Source organism: Schistocerca americana, chromosome 2 (genome assembly GCF_021461395.2).
Source record: "Schistocerca americana isolate TAMUIC-IGC-003095 chromosome 2, iqSchAmer2.1, whole genome shotgun sequence".
Taxonomy (NCBI): Eukaryota; Metazoa; Arthropoda; class Insecta; order Orthoptera; family Acrididae; genus Schistocerca; species Schistocerca americana.
The window spans coordinates 613,102,927-613,119,242 of record NC_060120.1 but is presented as its reverse complement, the minus strand read 5'-3'; the positions used below and the strand labels follow the sequence as shown (position 1 = coordinate 613,119,242).

The 16,316-nt window shown below is 40.4% G+C and overlaps 1 protein-coding gene across 1 annotated transcript in view; it reads right to left on the bottom strand.

The window, feature by feature from the left end:
• The window catches only part of LOC124595981 (brachyurin-like), a 47,439-nt gene that overhangs the window by 17,437 nt on the left and 13,686 nt on the right, over positions 1 to 16,316 (bottom strand). Inside the window, exons 4-5 of the mRNA XM_047134925.1 lie at positions 10,724 to 10,893; positions 2,893 to 2,991 (exon numbers count right to left, since the gene is read on the bottom strand). Of these exons, the coding sequence (XP_046990881.1) occupies positions 2,893 to 2,991; positions 10,724 to 10,893 (269 nt within the window). The remainder of the gene's footprint in view (positions 1 to 2,892; positions 2,992 to 10,723; positions 10,894 to 16,316) is intronic.

Here is a 16,316-nt window from a genome sequence, read left to right as displayed (position 1 = left end):
GGTCACTGAATAATGTCAATTGGCAAAATCATTAAGTTAGTGTGCTGGTCACAGTCTAATTCAGATATAACAGCATATTTGTAGAAACATTTTGATTTACCTTCATAGCTAGCACATAAAATACTACCACACTTGGTTACTTGAGCATGCATTTCACACCTTTCAGCTCCGACAAGAACAGCGGAACAAAATCGAATTTGTTTGCTTTTCAGTCTTAAGTAATAAACTGTTTACCAAGAAATTAAAAAAGAAACCATTAACGTGGTGCAAATAACTAGAAAAGTTAAAGTCTGAATTTATGAAAAGAAGAAGTGCAAATACTAGCGACCTTCATATAATTTGAGGCAGAAATTTCTGAGAATGAAACCGGAAGGGAAGGGACGAAGCATCCGAGATACGATGCTATAAAAGTTTCTGAACGTTAGGTGGACTGACGAAATAAGAAATGAGGAAGTTCTTAACAGAATCGGCGAAGAAAGAAACACTTGGAAAACACTGGCGGGATAGAACGGTTGGCCACGTGTTAAGACATTAAGGAATAGCTTCCATTGTGCTAGAGGGAGCTGTAGAGGGTAGACACTGTAGGGGAAGACAGAGGGTGGAATATATCCAATAGCTACGAGTAACTGAGGACATTGGGTGGAAATGGTACTGTGAGACGAAGAGTTGCTGACCCTCGAATCATGAAACGACGCGTCATGTTTCTATTCATGAGGGTCAGCAACTGATAAAAAAAAGGGGCCCCCGCAAGGTCGCGATGGCGGCGTCACTGTCCCGCCGAGATAATTTGTCCTTTAAGGACAATTATCTGAGCAAGCACCCACGCCAGCAAAAGGTTGCCCGACACGCGCCGTTTGATAACGTAATGTATATAAAAGGTGGTAATTATTTAGTGTACTCAGCAAAATGTCTTGGGTAAATCAGTATTTAAGCACGGGCAACCATGGTTATATACAATACGACGGAGGTGTTTTATATCCGGGACCTGAGGAAGACATTGAAATGGCGGAAAGAATTCCATTAACAAATGTTAATCGTTCTCGTAGCAGTAATGGTATTCGAACAGTGCAAAGAGAGGATGCTGCTAATCGTATACGGTATGGAGATAATCCAGCATACGACGATTTGGATACGAGTGGCGAAACAGTTGAATTTGAACGTGTGCCTGAAACAAGGCCAGAAGAAAGCAATCTTGGAGTGCGACGGCGCCGCCCAAATAGACCACGACATCGTGCCCGAGGTCACCAAAGTTCCGATATAGCAACCGCTAGCGAAACAGTGCCCTTGTTATCTGAGAGTGTCACGGACGAGGCGGTAATTAGCACAGCTGGTGTTACAAGTTCAGGACAGATAGCGATAGCGGCTGGCGCGACAACTGCTGCCGCCGCAGGTGCTGCTTACGGCGTTAAAAAATTAGTTGAACGTGTACAGAACAAAGGATATACTTTACCTGGCAGTGATTACGTAGGACCGGGAAATCCTATAAATATAGACGCACCGCGCAGTGGAGCAGATGCCATTGCTAAAGAGCACGACGTAGGATACGATAATCTGTTAAAGGAAGCAAGAGAACGACCATTTACAGAAGAAGAGTTTAGACAATGAGTTCAACAATTGGATGCAAAAGCTATAATTGATTTCGCTATTGACTGGAGTCATACACGAAATTGGCATTCATTTGTGGGAAAATACGGCCTGAAATTGAAGACACCTGTTGAACAACGTATTGGAAAAACTTTGTACCCGAAACAACCAAATGCCGAAAAAACAGGTATGTAAATATAATTTTTGTTGTGTATAATATATTTTTGGTTTCATTATTTAATTGTAACGTTTCTTGCCTTCAGAATTATGAAATTCCACCGTGGGAACGGTCTAATTGGGAGTTCATGCATGAAGGCCAGAAACGCTATGCTATGAACAATGGCTAATGTCTCGTGTTCGCCGTGGTTTGCCTATAGATCACGACCGCCCATCAACATCTGGTTCAGCCACCGGAACAAGTTCTGTAGACGAACATCACATCAACGACGAGGTATCAGATAGCGAAGAAGACGAAGACGAACAAGGACCAGAAGAAAGACAAGAACATTTTGAACCACAACATTTAGTACCATATTCTGACAGTGACGAAGGTATGAGTTCGCCAATGCAATCGTGGACGAGGTGGATGTGGTCGTCATCATGTTTCCATAGGATAATTTCTCCAGGGTAGACTGATGCGGGTCTTATCAAAACCAGTCGAGGACTGATTATCACAAAAACTTAAAGTCGAATTAAAAGTGATAGGACATTTTTATATCAAACAAGGAAAGCAAATAAATATTTGGTAATAATTTGTAGGAAAAATTTAAGAAGTAGGACCGTAAAATTAGAGATACATGGAAAACAAATAACAACAAGAAGAAAGCTTTTTTCAGCGGAAGAAAATTTTATGTTAATATGAATCGTTGTATGTACCTAAGGTAGCACATTCTAAATTAGTAGTTGAGAGAATAGTGATGTCTGGAAAGCAACGTCGCCAATTTAAAAATGTGGAAAAGAGTGTATCCGAGAATTAAAAATGTTAGATCGACAGACTAATACGAAGATGGTGTCGCGGAATACAGGACGAAGTAACTGAGGAAAGCTTACTAACCGAAGGATTTGGTTTGTGATATTATCTATGACATACACAATCCGTTAATTTCACATTAGAGACTTAAACAGAAAGGAACTATCATTTGAAAAGATTAATTTTGTTAGCCAAGGGAAATACTCAGAGATTCAGACTTTAGAGTAAGATGGAGTATAGAAAGGAATGGAGGTTCGCGTACAATTAGTCAAACTTATTAACAATGCAAGGAAAACTATTCTAATAGTTATCAATAAATGCGATTCAGCTGCAGTTACCATCGCTTGTGATTCCCCATCCGCTGACGGTGACGACTTCTCCTTCATAAGTGAGGTCAGCTTGCGAGGAGGAAGGCAGCCGAAGAGCCTGTATGTAGTCTGCAACAAAAACAGTGCTTGTCTGAGCAAATAAGTTAACGATAATCTAAATTGCAGTAGCTGTCTTGTGTTTAACATTTTTTAAATAATTCCCTGAACATTTATATTCACTCTAGATTTTTTTGGGGGTATTATTTATGTTAACGCAGTTAACTGCATCAATGTTCACTGTGACCTGATATGCGCAGACTTTAATATGAGACTGGTAATTGATGGACAGGGAAGATCAGAAATGACAATGCCTTTGAGCTCTGTGCTTATCCGCTTCAAACAGACGACAAAATAAAATACTACGTTAGTCTCCTCTGACAATTATGATGATTAATTTGTTATTCCTTGGTACAATTTATTTATTATTTGTTTGCTTGAAGTATTACTAATAGATACATCTGCACAAATACAAAGTCATTGGCGCTGATTAACATGAGGAATCTACTTCAGCACTAGCAACATTGTGATATGCATTCTGTATACTTATGAGATTTAAATTCGAAACAGAAACTGCAGTACTGTTTTTACATAATCACAGAATCAACAATTATTTATGCCTATAAATAATATCAAACAAATCAGAATACAACACTTTCAAAAAGGATATCTGATATAGTTTTTTTTAAGGGAAAGAACCCTGGAATCATTTAGATATCGGCTGTGGGTAAATTCAGATAGGAAATATTGTAGTTCGTCCTGTTTTCGTTCGTGTGTGTTAAATGCGAGTACAGGCCTTAAAGAGGTGTAATGTTGCTCTGTCATTAATATCGTACGAGCACTGAAAACTACTGTTTACTTTGGTAACAGAAGACTTTGAAAGCACATAGACACGCCTGCAAGCATAAGAAAGTGAAAAATGCCTTAAGATTTTCTACCACGTCAGAAGGCAGAGCAGGTCCAAAATGACTTAGAGATTTTTAGTACGATGTTTCCAAACAATGTATGGCGGATTTTCGACCCTTCGCCATATACAAGAATCTGAATTTTTACCGTGTCTTGTGCAATGTTATGAATTCACAACAATTGACAAAGTCGAGGTTTGCCATAAAAACTCATGTTACTCAAGTGCTTTAATTTGTTCCAAAGCGCTCGGAAAAGTCTCATGCTCTTGCCACCTGAGAGTGTTCAGTGAACGTACCAATTAGTGGAAATTAAAGTATTCCTCAACAGCAGCTGAGGTAATATTTTCTACTTCACCACCTCCAGGAAGACTCCGAATTCCTACCGCTGGACTGGAATACGTGCACTGCTAACAGGTAAAAGGCCTCCTCCGTCTCCTTCCTAACAATTTCCGCCGATAATCTCCGGAACAACAAAACTGGACTACCATTCAACATCAGTAAGTCAAAACACACAGAAAAGCACAATTTTCAAACTTTCACGGAAAAAATGAAATTTATTTCCTTCCACTAAACCTCAGCAAATCCGCTTCGATCAGTGAACTTTACCTCCCGCTAGGAAATCGCCCCTGCTTTGATCTAAGATGTGTTTTCCTATCGGGTGGTTCTCGATCAGTACAATGCAGCAGTCCACTAGGAAAGTGGAAAAGAAATTAGTGTGTAAACAATCTTTTCTGCTACAAGTCACGATTTTCTTTTAGTTATATATATACGACGCATTTCGGGAATAATTCTCATTTTGAAATGCGGTTTTTTTTTCTTTTTTCGTGCTGTTTTCTGAAGTGTGAGGCTCTGCAGTGTTCTGTTGACTTTAACGCAATGTGTGTAAAAGTGTAATTTCTTATTTCATTATCGATTTCTATACACAGTTAGAGGTGAAATTCGGAAGAACTTGCTTGTACTTACAGTCTTTCCAAAATTTCCATAAACAGGCAGCATACAGGTCAGCACTACATAGGATAACTAAAATATCTTGAAACCAAGAAAACACGCAGCAGGAAATTAACATAATGAAACAAACTGCAGATGCCAATGATTATACTGCTTCTGTGCTTGACACAGTCCTAGACAAAGTGATGGAAGGCCCAAAGGCAAACCACACCACAGAAAAAAGACAAAAACAAATATATATACTTAAAATAATATTATTGGTAATATATCGAAGAAGACAGCAAATATTATCAAAAATCGCAAATTAAAAATTGGGTTTTCTATATCTAAAAAACTGCAACATAAACCTAATACATAACGTACAGTATAATAATGACCTGTACTAAGATTCTGGAATATACAAAGTAACATGCCAAGAATGCTCCATGTTCTACCTAGGACAAATAGACCGAGATTTTTACGCCAAGCATACAGAGCATATTAAAGCTTACACACACAACAAAAACACATCAACATCAGCCATAAACATACGTAATACAGGATAGCCATTGGGAAAAGTAGAACAAAATGTCAGAGTACTCCACCGACGAAATAAAGGGCATAAAATGGATCTGTTAGAACTGGAGATATATTCACATTATAGAAAATATGATGGTGAAATATTAAACGAAAAACTTTGAAGTGAATCCGCGAGTTTCTTCACCTGTTTAGACAATATACTTAAATAAAATAGTAACGCATAGGAATAAGCAAATTATGATCCAGACTGTTAATATAAATACCATCTGTACTAGAAGATATTGTACTCTTCAGAAGAGATATAAAAACATCTCTGTTGACTAAATCTAAAAACATTTATGTAATTGTTTAATTTAAAAAAAATTTTATTGGCTATGTATGTCATGCACAGAGAAATGTGTGAAATGTTTAATGTATATCGATCTCTCCACAAATGCGCCATAAGAAAACTACAAGTACAAATTCTTCCAAATTTCTCCACTAACTATTCATAAAGATCGACAATCAACTAAAAATTGAGTGTTTTTATACATTGCAGAGAAGTCAACAGAACACTGCAGATCTTCACACACCAAAAACATTACAAAAATGGAATACTACACAGAAGAAAACGCACTTAAAAATGGGAATCGTTTCTCCAAACGCGTATTGCAACGTGTAAGTAAAAGAAAGTCATGTGGTGGTAACAGAAAAGTTGAGTGTATCTGCAGGGTGTCTACCATAGTACTTTCCCATAAGTCATACTTGTAATCAACACACTCGCCTTCAGCTTGCTGCCGTCGGAAGAGAAACTTTTTCATTTAACAGAGCCGTCAATGGGATTGAAAAATTTCACATAATGGAACATGACGAAGGTGGCGAGTGTCAAATGGCCGATGAATACGCTGTTCATGACTGGTTTAAATAACGGACTGCCAAAAGGAAACGTAAGTTCCAATTTTATGACAGATGTATTAGGTTGGTGCATAAGTTAATAACGTTTGTGATTTGTATGTTGACATTCCGGTTTCTATGGGTTTATTTACCGATTGCTATATTTTATTTGTAGTTCACTGTTGGTGTTCCAGTTTACATAATGTCATTTTGTCACTTGGGGATAGTGAGTGGAGTTGGGGACGCTAGAAAGTGGCAAGTCAAGTGGAGAAATCGGGATCGGAACATTTCAGACGTATTCTTCTGTTTGAGTTCAATAGAGGAGTGATAGCAGAAACATTTGCGCCCGGTATAGGGATAATGGCAGCGGACAGAACACAAAGAAAATAGTTTCCACGTTTTAAGGAGGGTCGTTTTCACAGTATTGAATATCCAAGTTCAGGAAGACCTTCACGTTTGATGAATGTCGTTTAAACGCATTAACCTACAATGATCCGCGTTAGTGTACTGGAGAACTGCCAAATGAACTGTGATAATTCCACCATCGTGCGGTATTTGCATGCAACGGACATGGTTGAAGAATCATCGAGTGTACAGGTACCGCTTGTTCCAAGTCAAAATCGGAAAGGCAGCGGTTGGGCGTACGTGCATCTCTGTTTGCTCGTATCAATTGGCTCGTGAACAACACTGACCATTCCTATACTGTATCGTTACTGGTAATAAGAAATGGCGTCTTTATGCTAACATCGTCCGACACCTTAGCTGAGTGGTAACGTGTTTGCCTACCATGCAGTGGGCCCGGTCGATTCCCAGCTGGATTGGTGATTATCTCCGCTCGTGGATTGGGTGTTGTGTTGTCCTCATCATCATCTCATCATCACCAACGCGCAAGTCACCCAATGTGGCGTCACCTGAAATAAGACTTGCATCCCGGCGGACGACTTCTGCGGATAGGGCCTCTCGGTCAACAATACCACGCGATCATTTCATTTCATATGCTAACATAGGGAAACGAAAGGAATGAAAGAGCCCAAAGAAAGCAGCAACTCCCCGTACAAAGACCTACGCGCATCCACAAAACATAATGTCATGCATCTGTTGGAACAGCGACGGTGCGGTGTAATACGAATTGCTGCCCCGAGGTGTAACCATCACTGCTGACATTTACTGTCAAGAATTGAGACGTCTTGCAGACGCAGTCCAAGAAAAACGACCAAGAAAATGAAATTAAATAAGCGTTTGGCGTCACTGGCTGGAAGACCCCTTGCGGGGCAGGTCCGGCCGCCTCGGTGCAGGTCTTATTACATGCGACGCCACATTGGGCGACCTGCGCGCCGGATGAGGATGAAATGATGATGACGACACAACACCCAGTTCCTAAGCGGAGAAAATCTCCGACGCAGCCGGGAATAGAACCCAAGCTCGTAGGACGGCAGTCCTTCACGCTGACCACTTTTTTTCCCCTTCTGTTTGTTGTTGATCGTTGTGTTTGGTCATTGCGGACGTCACATGACATCCGATCAAGTTCGTTTGTTGATCCTTCCACTCAGTTTTTTTATTACAGAGGGCAGCCTGTTCTCTGACCGAACACGCTGAGCTACCGTGCCGGCAAATGATGAGGACAACACAAAGACCCAGTAATCACGAGGCAGGTGAAAATCCCTAACTGCCGAGAATCGAACCCGGGACCCCGTGCTCGGGAAGCGAGAACGCGACCGTGACACCACGAGCTGCGGACCTGCTTGTAGTGACACTACTCCTCAATAGCGCCCTCCCGCATTCTGTTAGGCCGACAAAAAGTGCTATACAGGAGTTGGGATAGTAAATCATTCCATACTCACCTTATTCACTTGACCTCTCCCGCTATTTATCGAAAAACCTTCAAGGAACTTCTTTTCCGGATGAACATACACTCCGAAAAGGCTCGAGGACTTTATCGCCTCAAAGCCACATGACTTCAAATTGATGACTAAAGACCGTGTTATAAGCAACTGTTAAGTTTATTAAACATATATAAAAACACTAAGAACTTATGCACCGACCTAATAGTTCCACAGCCGTATAAAGTTCGATTTTTGTTTGCGGGAAATGTATAGTAAAGACTGAGATAGTAACAAGGATGAAAATAAAAGGAAATTGCCAGTAAACACTATAGAAAACTGCACGAGCATAGACACACTATCTGATCAAACGTATTCAAATACTTCTTTATCGTAATGCGGACTGACTACTTGATGCCACGAGAGAAAGCCCCTCGACTATAAAATAATTCAGGGACTATTATATTGTCAGTAGAGGGGTTGTCTGCGGGAAGGGTCGGCCAGGAGGGCTCAGAGACTTCGAACGTGGGATAATTATTGTATATGCAGCTGATTAACAAATCCATCAGTGACGATTCAGTCCTAAAGCTGCTCAGGTCGACTGTTGGTGATATGACTGATATGACGAAAAAACTACAAAGCACGAAACTTGTCTAGCTTCAAGGGGGAAACCAGATGGCGCTGTGGTTGGCCGGCTAGATGGTGCTGCCGTAGGTCAAACGGACATCAACTGCGTTTTTTTAAATAGGAACCCCCATTTTTCATTACATATTAGTATAGTACGTAAAGAAATATGAATGTTTTAGTTGGACCACTTTTTTCGCTTTGTGATAGATGACGCTGTAATAGCCACAAACGTATGGCTCACAATTTTAGACGAACAGTTGGTAACAGGTAGGTTTTTTTTAAATTAAAATACAGAATGTAGGTACATTTGAACATTTTATTTCGGTTGTTCCAATGTGATACATGTACCTTTGTGAACATATCATTTCTGAGAACGCTTGCTGTTACAGCGTGATTACCTGTAAATACCACATTAATGCAATAAATGCTCAAAATGATGTCAGTCAACCTCAGTGCATTTATCAATACAACATTCCTCTCAAGAGCGAGTAGTTCGCCTTTCGTAATGTTCGCACGTGCATTGACAATGCGCTGACGCATGTTGTCAGGCGTTGTCGGTGGATCACGATAGCAAATATCCTTCAACTTTTCTCACAGAAAGAAATCCAGGGATGTCAGATCCGCTGAACGTGCGGGCCATGGTATGGTGCTTCGACGACCAATCCACCTGTCATTAAATATGCTGTTCAATACCGCTTCAACCGCACGCGAGCTGCCGGTCGGAGTGGCCGTGCGGTTCTAGGCGCTACAGTCTGGAACCGAGCGACCGCTACGGTCGCAGGTTCGAATCCTGCCTCGGGCATGGATGTGTGTGTGATTTCCTTAGGTTAGTTAGTTTTAATTAGTTCTAAGTTCTAGGCGACTTATGACCTCAGAAGTTGAGTCGCATAGTGCTCAGAGCCATTTTCCCACGCGAGCTATGTGCCGAACATCCATCATGTTGGAAGTGCATCGCCATTCTGTCGTGCAATGAAACATCTTGTAGTAACATCGGTAGAACATTGCATAGGAAATCAGCATACACTGCATCATTTAGATTGCCATCTTTAAAATGGGGGCCAATTATCCTTCCGCCGCGCGGGATTAGCGGAGCGGTCTATGGCGCTGCAGTCAGAGACTGTGCGGCTGGGCCCGGCGGAGGTTCCAGTCCTCCCTCGGGCATGGGTGTGTGTGTTTGTCCTTAGGATAATTTAGGTTAAGTAGTGTGTGAGCTTAGGGACTGATGACCTTAGCAGTTAAGTCCCATAAGGTTTCACACACATTGAAAATTTATCCTTCCTCCCATAATGCCGCACCATACATTAACCCACCAAGGTCGTTGTTGTTCCACTTGTCGCAGCCATCGTGGATTTTCCGTTGCCCAGTAGTGCATATTATGCCGGTTTACGTTACTGCTGTTGATAAATGACGCTTCGTCGCTAAATAGAACGCGTGCCAACAATCTGTCATCGTCCCGTAATTTCTCTTGTGCCCAGTGGCAGAACTGTACACAACGTTCAAAGTCGTCGCCATGCAATTCCTGGTGCATAGAAATATGGTATGGGTGCAATCGATGTTGATGTAGCCATATGTTTGTGACTATTACAGCGTCATCTACCACAAAGCGAAAAAAAATGGTCCAACTAAAACATATTTCTTTACATACTACACGAATAATAAAAATGGGGTTTCCTACTTTTTAAAAAAAACGCAGTTGATATCCGTTTGACCTATGGCAGCGCCATCTAGCGGGCCAACCATAGCGCCATCTGGTTTCCCCCTTCAAGCTAGACGAGTTTCGTTCTTCGTAGTTGTTTCTTTTGATGCTTGTTTCGTGAGGTATTTGGCCCGGTCACTATCAATGAACCACCCTGTATAACATTGTATGACCATAAATATTGGAAGCCTCAGTCATGCTACAGCTCTTTTGGCAACATCATCACTTTGTGACTGCCGACGAGCACCGATTTAGCGGCTGCAATAATGGAAATGTGGTTAGCGATAGTCCGTCATTACTCGGAAGATGTGTAACATATTTTAATACCGTACGTAATGGCACGACGGTGTTGTGTTCACGCGAGAGTGTACAGGTAGTGCACAGTGACGAAGGACTCCCCAGCCTGCGGCTGTTACCTGTGAAGGAGACGGACTGTCCCAGGAGCACGACGCCGATGTCGTTGTCGGCCGTCTTCTCGTCGGTCCAATAGTCCGGGTGCCACGCGGCGCTCGTTGTCGTCACCGTCACGTCTTTGGCGTCTCCCGTCACCAGCACTGTGCCCAGCGTCACCACGAATGTTGTCACCCTGTATAACAACACGTCCAAATATACACTGAGAGCTGATGGCTAACTTCGTGCGCCTTCACAAATTTATTGTCCATCGAGTATATGAAACTTAGTCGTTCAGATTGGGACCATCACTTTGCGTGAGCCGTTTGTAGTATTTCTTTCAAAGAGGCTAACTTATACATTTTCAAAGGCTATAGTCAATAAAAAAGGTTATGTTACTGTGTGTCTGTCGAGGTCGACACTGAGCTTTTCAGCACCACTGCCAAACTAGTCTCCATGACAGTTACGTCATGGATCTCACTGATATTGTTATTGTTTTTTTTTTTTTTTTTTTTTTTTTTTTAACCCAACGAGCAAACAGTAAATTCCGTGCCATTTTCGACACAAAGAAGAAGGCTGAGCATAAGACTCACTCCACAATGTTCAGAATTCATCACCAAGTGGTAAGTAGATCCATACCTATGCTGATGACGTGTCAAACAAAGAAAAACGATCGGTGTAATGAATAGATTTTCTCCATATGAATCGATTGACAACGTAAGAAATTCATGTCAGTTACTGAATAACATGACAAATTGTACTCTGGACACAGTCAACTCGTGGTTCTCGGTTAATAGATTAACTCATAATTTCTATAGAAGCTATTATGTCCAGGATATTACGAAAAATTCTGGTAGCAATAACATGAAATTTATTATGTGCCAAGATTAACGAAATATGAGATGGAGATAGAATGGCGAATATTTGAGGTAGGTGTACACTCAGAACCACTTGAAGAAGCCGAATGTCGTTTTCTTTGCAATTAGAGTCGTTTTCTTTGCAATTAGAATACTACAGAGTGAATGTTTCATTTTGCAGTGGAGTGTGCGTTGTTTTAAAACCTGCTGGTGGTCAGCGCTCCAGTCCTGCAAATATCGCTTTCCTAATTTTCAAAATTCACAGAAATTCACCTGCGTACCTTACTGGACGAATGCACTTGGGAAAAATGTGTGGTGGACAAATAGTTCCAGGACGAATATTGTCCACAGTCGTTACATACCTAGAAAAGGATTCTTTATACAAGGTTGTCAGAAACAGAGCGAAAAGCTTGTAAGAATGTTGTGCTGAGAAACAATTGCTGTGAAAAGAAATTCGATACCCTGCGCTGTTACCGAGTTAATTAGTATTGAAGTTAGCCAATCAGGGCGTAGCTCATACAAATGCAACCGGCCTGACAGATACAGTTGTGTCAGTTCATCTCATTGCGAAGACAACAGCGCCTGAGGTAACACAACAACTTGTGGCTCGGGGTCGATCTTTACTAGCGTCCCATGTCCAGTTTTTGTATCACTCTCTTGTTCGGCTTTATGAAACTAAACAAATACTCGTGTGGGGACACCGTCTCTAGCGGGCCGCTTGAATTCGCCCGTGCAACGTTCTGACTAGCTTCAGTGTTAACTATCTTAGAAAAGGCGCAACGTATTGAATTTTTTCTTCACAAATACTTCTCAGCACAACATAGTCTGCAATACCCTTACAAGATTTACAGACTGTTTCTGACCACTCTGTATATAAGACAATTTTTGGGGGGACACATTTTTGGTAGAGGGTAGTAGTTTTCGTACATACGTGTACTTAACGAGCTGGGTATTCTGACACTAACATTGCAGTACATTTATTCCTTTTGAGATTTGGTGATGATAACGAGAACTTTTTAATAGGAAACAATGGCGTTCATACAGTGAAGACGAAAGAAAAATTTATATTTTGTGAACGTGTCTTTAATTACTACCTGAAGCACACTGATTGGTATATTCTGCTTAGGCATCCATAACAGATGAAGATTATTCGTGACAAACATGAAGTTTACAGGTACAGGTTGAAGTTTTCTCTTCTGGAAAACTGCTGTTTCCTGCGATGATAAGTTTGGTCAACTTAACAGCACTACGAAAAAATAATACACTAAAACAATGTAATATTAGACAAAGCTGCTCATGTGTAAGTACTTAAGATCTTCTTCATGGTATAACACAAATTTGATTGTATGTCATGTACCGAGATACAGTTTTCCTGTAAAGAACCTGCAGCATTGTTTATATAATGCTGCCACTCTTATTTCCGTTTCTCTTGCCACTCTTAAACCATTCCATGTCAAATCTGAGACATATAAACACAGCACACTATCCTCAATACATTCCCCATCCTTGGCTGTTGTTAATTTGAGGTGCCTTAAGGTTTCCTCTAGGGTCTAGGCCTACAGGTGCTATGAAAGCTTTTAGGTTTCTCCTTTTTGTTCATTTCATTATTAAGTGGAAATTCATAATTGCTTTTCTGATACCTTCATGTCTTCTTATACCAAACTGATCTTTCCGCAGTACCTTTGTAATGTTTAATTACTTCTATATTCTTCCACTCAAAAAGTCAAAGGTTCGACATATTATGCTGATTGTTAGTGTCAGTAAGTTGTGTGTTTAGTAGCGTAAAGATAAAGCGTTTCTGAAAATTATGTAATGCGTCTTCTGTTTCATAGGTTTTGGATACCAGATCCACTAATCTCTTAGCCGATGGACTTCCCATTCTTCTTTGGAATCCTGAAGATATCACATCGATTCATGCTTAACATGATAAATGGCACTTATGGCTGTTAATATGTTTATTAGTACTGATTGCAGTTTCCACTGTTTGCCACAATCAAGCATATACATTGAGTGCTGTAGCGCAAATTAGAAATATTAGAGGTGAATAAAATGGGCTCAATGCCATTTGAAGGTGGCACATTACAACTGCTAAACGAAGCAATATAATCACAGATTTCAGATATGATGCTTTCATTTCGTCGGAAATATCATTTACGAAATATTTATGAATGCTGTGGGCTCTCGCTTCATTAAACTATTGAATTCCTACTGGCTTCAGTGACTGTATTATATTATCTTCTAGTTCTTCCGATCAATCCTTATTCGTCATATTTTTGGGCTACCTGCTTGGTAGAGCATCCACATGCACTTCCGCAAAGTCACGTCTGTTCCACTTGTTCAGAGTTCTTATTTTTACAACGTACTAAGTTGTATTAAAACAAAGCAAGCTATTAGTGCAACGAAGACAGATCCATTGTAGTTCACTATTGAAACTAATTTTCAGTAGCGTTCGTGTAGAGGTCCGCGTCGATGGCTGTGGGTTTAAGCGACGGATGTAATAATGGTAGACCAGTGGTCCCCATCCTGGAATTACCTCCTAAGTGGTGAAAAGAAAAGTTCTAAGGGGAATGAAAGAAAGGTTTCGATTGTGTGATTTTAAAAAAGATCGTTATTGCTATTCCATGAGGCTGTAACGCTGATTACATGTTGTTGTGGTCTTCAGTCCAGAGACTGGTTTGAAGCACCTCTCCATGCCACTCTCTCCTGTGCAAGCTTCTTCAACTCCCGGTACCTACTGCAACTTACATCCTTCTGTATCTGTTAACTGTATTCATCTCTTGGTCTCCCTCTACGATTTTTACCCTCCACGCTATCCTCCAATGCTAATTTTGTGATCCCTTGAAGCCTCAGAACATGTCCTACCAACCGATCCCTTCTTGTCAAGTTGTGCCACAAACTCCTCTTCTCCCCAATTCTATTCAGTGCCTCCTCATTAGTTATGTGATCTACCCATCCAATCTTCAGCATTCTTCTGTAGCACCACATTTCAAAAGCTTCTATTCTCTTCTTGTCCAAACTATTTATCGTCCATGTTTCACTTCCATTCATGGCTACTCTCCATACAAATACTTTCAGAAACGAGTTGCAGACACTTAAATCTATACTCGATGTCAACAAATTTCTCTTCTTCAGAAACGCTTTCCTTGCCATTGCCAGTCTACATTTTATATCTTCTCTACTTCGACCATCATCAATTATTTTGCTCCCCAAATAGCAAAACTCCTTTTCTACTTTAAGTGTTTCATTTCCTAATCTAATTCCCTCAGCATCACCCGACTTAATTCGACTACATTCCATTATCCTCCTTTTGCTTTTGTTGATGTTCATCTTATATTCTCGTTTCAAGACGCTGTCCATTCTGTTCAACTGCTCTTCCAAGTCCTTTGCTGTCTCTGACAGAATTACACTGTCATCGACGAACCTCGAAGTTTTTATTTCTTCTCCATGGATTTTAATAGCTACTACGAATTTTTCTTTTGTTTCCTTTACTGCTTGCTTAATATACAGATTAAATAACATCAGGGAGAGGCTACAACCCTGTCTCAATCCCTTCCCAACCACTGCTTCATTTTCACTCCTCTCGACTCTTATAACTGCCATCTGGTTTCTGTACAAATTGTAAATAGCCTTTCGCTCCCTGTATTTGACCACTGCCACCTTCAGACTTTGAAAGAGAGTATTCCAGTCAACATTGTCAAAAGCTTTGTCTAAGTCTACAAATGCTAGAAACGTAGGTTTGCCTTTCCTTAATCTTTCTTCTAAGATAAGTGGTTAGGTCAGTATTGCCTCACGTGTTCTAATATTTCTACGAAATCCAAACTGATATTCCCCGAGGTCAGCTTCCACCAGTTTTTCCATTCGTCTGTAAAGAATTCATAAGATTACATCAGTTACCAATAATCACATATCTTTCGATATTAGGGTTAACATATGACACAATGTGGTGGAGGCTATAGCTTGTGAAGCGAATGTATCAACATTTTCCTCAGTTAGTCCATCCAATACACACATCTTCTTACTTTGAACCATGTATCTACATCAGGAAAAGTGGTACATATACCTCACATATGCTTAAATCCCTCATGCAAGCGCTTTCGCTGAATTGTAGGTAGTTCACACAATGGATCAGAAATTGCTTCATTATTCTTTTCGCAAGAGGCAAGGGAACTAATTGACAACACAACAGTGAGTATGTAATGGCTACTACGTTTCTATAGGGACTACACAGTACTATTATTATTATCATTATTGTTAGTATTAGTGATAATAGTCAGACACAAAGCTTTGGCAGCCAGTAGTCTTCCAGTTTCTGTAAGTTCGGAAGAAAACAATGAAGTAATTTACAAACAGTAAGAATGATGCAGATATTGTAACTTGTTTCAGTTTAAATGGGGTCCAGGGTGTGGGTGAAAGAAGTGTCGCTAGGGGGAAGACTGGTGCGGATGTCTACCCTCAGTGTGGAAATTAGCTTTCTTTCCTGAAGAGGAACTGTAGGTAGTACTCGATATGCACTGAGAATGGCTTATCATTCTATGAAAAAGTTTGTTAAATATAAATAGTAGCAGTTGTCTCAGTTACTCGTTAGTTCGTGATTTAATAAAATACTCACGAAACATAAATATCGTTCATCTTTGGTCATTTTAAAATAAAAGTGTTCAAATAAAATTCTTTTTCAGTGGTTTTGTCACATTGAAAGCGCTAGTTGTCGGCTGATCACCGAAGTGAAACAAGGTCGGGTCCAGTTAGTATTTGGATGGATGGC